Below are 7,443 nucleotides of genomic sequence, written 5' to 3'. Positions count from 1 at the left end.
ATTTGCACTTAACAAAACGTGTGATTTTTTTTAATTTTAAATTGGATCCTTTGATCACCCCCTTGCATACATAGTGCTATTTGGTAAAACTGAGAGAACTCATATTTGAGATGTCTTATCTGTTGTCAGTATCTTACCTTCAAGTATGTTTTACTAAGAGTTCAGTTTCTTTTCACTTCAAGATATCTCCGATGCCAAAGTGACTGTAAATTCATCACATTCTTGTCATTTCCGATCGAGCGATTTCATTGGTCGATTACAATCGTTCCATTGTCCCGCTTTTTGCCGCGTCCCAGATCATTTGAGTCTCAGCTCCGCATGAGCGAATATTTCGGAAATACTTGATCGCTGATGTGTTGTGTCTCAGGGGCACTCCACCTAGTGCTTGGAATATTGCTGTAGGTTCGTGTTGTTGTCGTTCAATTCTTCCTTCACTTGGTCCTTCAAAGCAAGTTTGTGGGTTTTGAGTGGAAGCTCGGTGCGTACGTTGTCTTGACTGGGACCAGGTTCGGCGCTAAACTAGTTCACAGATAATCATATCGATTGCTCTTTTCCCTGCGCCCGCTTATTGCTCGAAATCATCTGGTTCTTATTGAGCTGGAATATTCTACGTTGAGTGAATATCAAGACGAAGATTTAACTTTCCCTGTGTCTGTTATATTCCTCTGCAGTTTTGGAATGCGTGGTCCTAAATGTTGATCGATTGATCTCCAGCGAGTCAGCCGTAACCTTACTACAAGCACTACTGTAAGAGAATTGCGACTGAAACTTCAGCTGCTGTTAAATAATCGCCTTTGCGAGGCAATAGATAATGGATTTCGAGCAAGATGACGACAGTGGGACATTTACGCTGAGAATAAAGTCGCGGTCAGGTAAGATGTGTCGCTTTATTCTAGCTCCTTCGACGAGTCGGACAAGACATGAACATTTTACTGTCAGCTGTCCGCTCGTGAGTTGCGTTATCGCATGACCGAATTCAAAAGCGTCATTTTATTTTGGTCTTACCTATTATGGCTGGATTGAAATGCTCTCCAACTGTCAGAGAGGTCTTTTGTTTATATACAATATCTTAACGGAAAGCGTTGTATTTATCGAGGATTTTGCGAGCTGTTGAGGACCGAAGGCGTGTGATTGCACTGTACGCTTTTACGAACGGAAGGGTGGCACTGCTTGCTAACAATTAATTGATCCCGCAATTGTCATCAGTAAAGAAAATTTCTTTAGCCCCAAACAAAGAAGCTTATTTTTCCCGTGGGTACTTTTTCTTGGTTTGTTAAGTGGATAGTTAAAGCGTTGAACGAACTGAGGTATTTCTTCGTCATGTGTTTTAGTGTCAGACACCCACGATCAGATTTGATGTATGTTGTTTTATGCAATTTCTTGTTCGGCTTCTTCACCTTGACACCTAAATGAATGGAAAAGTGCCCATCTGTTTACATAAGATTTCTTTGAACAAAAACTAGACTTACGCAGTTAAAGTAGTCAACAATTTGGCAACGAAAATGTGGCGAGGTTGAAAACTTACGGCCCCAGAATCATTCATTCCTATAGTCTCGAATGCAATAACTGTCTGCCGTTATGAAAACATAGGACACTATTTCCATAAATTATATAGTCGAAAAGCTGACTTACTTTATTATCCGAAGTTCTGCTAAAAGCCTAAGGCCGATAATTCGTGATTTAGTAAGACAGTGTTGTCATAGGCAAGAGAGAATTTGTCAATTTCGAGAGTATCAGCAAATTTTCACGATGCGAGCTAATCAAGAGGTTCGAATACTTAACATTTGAGAAATGCCTGTGGCTAATAATTTTCACTTCGCGTGCTCTTTTCACAAGCGTGCTGAAATCGACAAGGTTGCTCATTTCACGAGCGAGAGCAAGCGAACGTTTCACGTCACCTGAACAGATATTTCCCAGGGGAAGTAAATGAGCTTATATATTGAGAGTACTAAAATGTCAGCTGATTAATTAAAGCGATTTAAACCCAGACGTGAATTATTTGTGTTATCAATATCCGTTAGTGGGAAACCAAAATACTCTAAAATTTAGAACTGTGGACAAATTTTAATTTAATTAGCGTAGAGTTGATGTTTTACACTATCGAATATCAATGAACTAACAACTTTAAAGCTTAGCTCTATTGCATCTTAAAGAAAAAATTAGAATTTATATACTCAGCTATACTCTACAATGTTTACAATAATTATGCATGCTTGCAAGTTAAGTGTAACTTATCTTATGCTCATTATTAATTAAAAGCTTTTCATAAACATTTTGATAGGAGTGACATTGATTTCTAAGCGAAAATAATTGAAAATGTTTTTACATTCAGTTTTGGTTCCCCATAGAGCTGGACAATGTGTCATAATTTTAAGAACCATTTTGCCGCCCAACAATGGAAATGAAGTCAAATTGATTTAGCATGCTTGATAGAATGTTGGCAATTGAGCTCAAAAGGCTGTCTGTATACATTGTAGCTTGTAGCAGTATAAATAAGTTTTAACATATTTTAAAGTTTCTTCTCTCTGAATAATTGTGAAAAATATCAGTTGTGTAGCTGAACTAGCTAGGGGATTTGTTTTTAAAAGGGCATATAGTAGAATACAGTTGTAGACATCTTTAACCCAAAATGTTTTTGTTCTTTCTTTCTACAGTATTAAACACAATCAAATTAAAGATACTGCCACATTACAATTATTTCTTGCTGCAATTGATATAAAATGGTTAAATATTGATTATGCTCTTTGAAAAGCAAGCTTTTTTATCTCCCATCAGCATGTCTACTAAGCATCATATCTCTTGCACCATGTTAGTTGATTTGTCATCATAGAAAAAATTCTTAATTAAAAAAGAAAGGAGCTTTTTTTTAGAAAAACTAAGGTCAGCCTTGTTTACAGTATGTAATTATTTTCTACAACTTTCTGTAAGATAAATATTTTGGTTTGAACACAATACATTGTTATCTGATGAGAACCCTACAATCAGGTGCTTCAATCCCATGACCTGCCTGTTTAAAGTTTTTATAATGTTAGAATTTACACATAACTTGAGATTAAAGGATTAAGATGCCCTGTGTTACCCAGATCATACGTTTATCAGTTCAGTAGACCCTTTGAGAGGGAGTTATTTACAAGCTGTTCATATGTTCTATCAGTAACATCCAAAGAAATGTACTTTGACAATAAACCATATCTTATGCTACATGTTACGTTACTTCGTCTTAACAAGTGGCTTCAATAGTCAATGTCTGGTCTTTTGTGAAATGAATACAATCTCCATATGGAATACTAGTATAAACAAGTCAATAGCTACTTGTACTGACCAATCACAGCAGGATCTTCAGTTACATTTTATATATGCCATTAATAATAATTCTATTAATAATAAGAAAAAGATCAATTGACCAGAGGTTACTGTAGTTTACAAACTGTATATTACATGCTCATATTGCTTTCGTTTGGGTTTCAGATGAACATGAGGGAACACAGAAGAAGACGTTCACTAAGTGGATAAATGCGCAACTAGCAAAGGTGCACATTTTTAAATTTTTTTCATTACCTCTTGTGACAACAGCAATAACAAGTACAGTCAAGCCACTGCAAATGAACACCTCTTGCAGACAGACACATATAAGCAGACACTTAGTCATGGTCCTAGCCTTATACAGACACTACATTTTTGAGCTGCTCCCAGGGGTTTTAGGACAACAAGGGACATGGCCGTAAAATAATTGAGGCTTAAACAACTGGTTTTTGTTTGTGTAGGCTGGTAGTGATTCCCTGTTTAACTGGTTTCTGTTTGTGTAGGCTGGAAGCGATTTCCTGTTTAACTGGTTTCTGTTTGTGTAGGCTGGTAGTGATTTCCTGTTTAACTGGTTTCTGTTTGTGTAGGCTGGTAGTGATTCCCTGTTTAACTGGTTTCTGTTTGTATAGGCTGGTAGTGATTCCCTGTTTAACTGGTTTTTTGTTTCTGTAGGCTGGAAGTGGTCAGCAAGTCAAAGATTTGTTTGAAGACCTGAAGGATGGAACCAAACTATTGCTGCTACTGGAGGTTCTGTGTGGAAAGAGAATTGTGAGTTCAAGAAGTTTTGCTGTTTGTATAAAGTGGTTTTTGATTGATTGCAAGTCACTGGTTAGACACTGTGATGCAACATGTTCTAATCAATCGGTGCTTTTTTTACTATGAATAACAAAGGCAAAGTGTGTTGATGAAAAATGCATTTTCAAATGCATCAGAAAAAAACGCACCAATGTGTTTGATCGTTTGTTTCTCCTTGAGCGGTACTTTATTTCAAACAATCAAAATCTTTGCTACGGTTACCTTTGTAGATTTCCTCGTTTGACAAAAATTTCACGGCCTCCAAAGCTAGTCGACGGCATCTTTGAAATTTGGTAGCAGTTGATGGGTGGAAAAAAATCATTCGCACTTAAAAAGGCTTCGTGTTGACAGATTTTTTTGTAAAACAAACAAAATTTTGTGTAGTGCGAACAGGCCCATAGACCTTATGCAAAATGGTTGTCATTCATTTCTGTTGTTGGTGAAGTTTCTTAAAACGCTGATGGTGGCACTTAAATATACATGAAATATTCTACTTTGAGAAGTTTCAGTGTTTTGGGTTAAATGGCTGCAAAGTTATGACTCATTAAAATTTAAGAGATTTGTATAGAAAAAGTCACCCTGGCCTGCCTAGCCAGGCCAGTGTAACTTCCCATTAGATGAAAGTACAGCCTTTAAACTTCATACACTGATTTACTTTATCTATATTTACTATATATATATTTATTTTATATATTTACTTTATATATATTTACTATATATATGACTTTATCTTTAAGTTAGAGTAATTTTATTTTGTTGACAAATGATTTTTCTGGTAGCCGAAAATTAACAGCTGCCATATTTGCTGTAATTTGTATAATTTGGCACATTGTTGTAGTTTTATTCTGATTTGTTATCATTTTGCATAATATCATTAGCTAGCAGTGACAAAAACAAAAAAGTCATCAACTAGCGGATATTCTATTGATTTGCCCTCAAATTCTCAAAACTATCTATAAAGGAAATGTATGCTACTTGGTAGGGGGAATTGATATTTTGGTCAGGGAACTAATAGGGAATATACTTAATGTTCTTTAGAAAAGTGAAAGAGGTCGCACCCGTGTTCACTTCATGACCAATGTGGACAATGCTCTCAGGATTCTAGAGCAAAACAATGTGAGTATTTGTTTTGAACATGTAGGTATTCTGTTTAACATCTTTCTGTTGCTACAATTTAAGCATACAGTGGAACCTCCTATAAGTGACCACACAAAATGTCAAGCCCATGTGGTCAGTTTAATGAGGTGGTCGCTTATGAGAGGCCAAATTTTGAGTTGTACTACCTGTGGTCATTTCAGATGTTTAATTCATACACAAATGGGCCCATAAAACCAAAAAAAAATTATTCAAGAACACTTCTAGTAATTCAAGGTTGCAATACTAGCAGTGTCGCAATGAAGCAATAGTCATTCGCGGAAATTAATTTTGATATGAGTAATAAAATGTTCTAATGTAAGACCAAACCTTACCACAATACATGTACACGTGTCAGGTTTGTAAGACATCTTGTTACCCACGTGGCACCTGAAGTGAGGTAGGATCAAATGTAGCAGTCATTTACTGGACATGAAAACGATAAAAAATTTTTTTAATCATCAGCCCAAAAAGTGGTTGTGGTTGCCTACAAATGTTGCTTACGAGGAGTTCCAATTATAGTAAATTGACAAGCAAAATTCTGGTACTATTTAAAAGTGGCCACTAAAAGAGGGGCAGTTTTACCAGGGAGGTTCAACTGCAGTTCTGACTAAACGATGTTTCAAAAATGCTCATTCCCTCAGGTGCGACCTGTAAACATCAGTAATGATGACATTGTGGACGGAAATCCAAAACTGACCTTGGGTCTGATGTGGTACATCATCTCACATTTCCAGGTAAGCAACAGAATGGTTGGGAAAAATACATGTGTACATGTAGTTTGTCTGTATTGTTTTAGTAGATCTACTGTATATGTTGTGGTTTAATTTTTGTCAGTGGTTCATTTTTTTTCAAACCAGTTTATTTTTTTTGAACCAGTTCAATTTTTTTAAACCAGTTTATTTATCAACTGTCTGAAAAGGGCTTTCATCTTTTGGGGTGTGGTGAAAAATAGGGGCATGGTATTTTTAGGGGGGTGAAAAGAATAAACACGGAAAAATTACGGAAATTTCCAATCCCTACCTCCCTCTCTTCCTCCCCTTCACCTCCCCCCTGATATACCCTACACCCTCCCCCCTTTTTTCGCTATCCCCACTACCCCCTATACACAGATATTTTTTTTTTCTCTAACCTTACCTGGTCTTGATCCACTGACCTCTCGCTCAACTCTCGCTCTGTAGTACTGCGCCTTTAACCTCTTGACCACGAAGGATTTGTTGCACATTTCACCCAGATTTGTTTTTATTATAACTTAATCGGTCCCAGACTTCCATTCGCTCGGCTAAATATGCGTACATGCGCACTTCACAGCAAATGAGACTTAGAAAATTCGAAAGATGGCTAAACCGTGCCATATGTGTTTCGAAAGAAACATTTTGTAAAGAATTAGCGGCATTGAAAGAGAAACAAGTGAAAAAAAGAATCGCCAATAATGCTATTTATCGAAGACAAGTTCTTTAACATTAGCAAAGCCAAGCTTACCTGAAATACCAGACCGTGAAGCAGCTTGGAATTCACTCGAAAGAAGACACCGATCGAACGATCGAAGTGGGAAATCTCGACAATGACAAGTAAGAAGTGGGCTTATTTCAGCAGACAAAAGTAAAGTGGTGGCTAAAAGAGATTTTTACGAAGAACTATTTCTCCTTCAAGCTGCTCATCGTGGTCGAGAAATTACTTGTAAACAGACATGACAACTATTCCGAAGTCAACGTGAAAGTGACAGCCATGTTTGTCCATCTGTTCGTACAGTTTTTTTCATGCGGAGCAGCAGTGGAGCACAAGTTGTGTTAAGATTGTTGATAAACCTATTCAATGTCCGAAACTTTTATCTCTCCTGAAGATTGATTTAATGGATTCTCGTAACTGTTCGTGCGATTGCAGCAAGGAACATAAGTGGGCCATGAACATAACAGCTCATTAGCTTTTAAAATCATGGTGTAGCCTAAGGCGCTAAAACTTCCGGAGAGACACAAAGAGTATTCAAACGCTACTTCTTCAGTTAGAGACTTAATCTCTATTAAAGTTGATCGTGTCGACAAGACATTGTTCCTTCATTCAAATCTCCTTCTGGGAAAAATTGAAGAAATTGTAATTACTTTTTTCACCCACCAGTTGATATCCTTGAACAGCTAGCACTCAGAACATTAAACTTGAATATACTACTGTGTTTTCATTTTCTGCAGCATGTAGGAAGGGTATTTAAATGCA

At 36.9% G+C, this 7,443-nt stretch overlaps 1 protein-coding gene across 4 annotated transcripts in view; it reads left to right on the top strand.

The window, feature by feature from the left end:
• Positions 1-307: 307 nt before the first annotated feature.
• Positions 308-7,443, top strand: part of LOC144658552 (dystrophin-like) — a 69,159-nt gene continuing 62,023 nt past the window's right edge. For 2 of the 4 annotated variants that reach the window (XM_078518985.1, XM_078518988.1), the window contains exons 1-6: positions 340-506; positions 672-872; positions 3,469-3,530; positions 3,976-4,071; positions 5,137-5,214; positions 5,877-5,969. In XM_078518985.1, the coding sequence (XP_078375111.1) occupies positions 812-872; positions 3,469-3,530; positions 3,976-4,071; positions 5,137-5,214; positions 5,877-5,969 (390 nt within the window). In that variant the 5' untranslated portion in view covers positions 340-506; positions 672-811. Of the gene's footprint in view, positions 507-671; positions 873-3,468; positions 3,531-3,975; positions 4,072-5,136; positions 5,215-5,876; positions 5,970-7,443 lie in introns of all 4 variants that reach the window. The other 2 variants (XM_078518986.1, XM_078518987.1) reach the window with 2 other exon arrangements.

Source organism: Oculina patagonica, chromosome 6 (genome assembly GCF_052425735.1).
Source record: "Oculina patagonica isolate OP01 chromosome 6, crgOcupat, whole genome shotgun sequence".
Taxonomy (NCBI): Eukaryota; Metazoa; Cnidaria; class Anthozoa; order Scleractinia; family Oculinidae; genus Oculina; species Oculina patagonica.
This window is presented reverse-complemented; position numbering and strand designations above follow the sequence as displayed.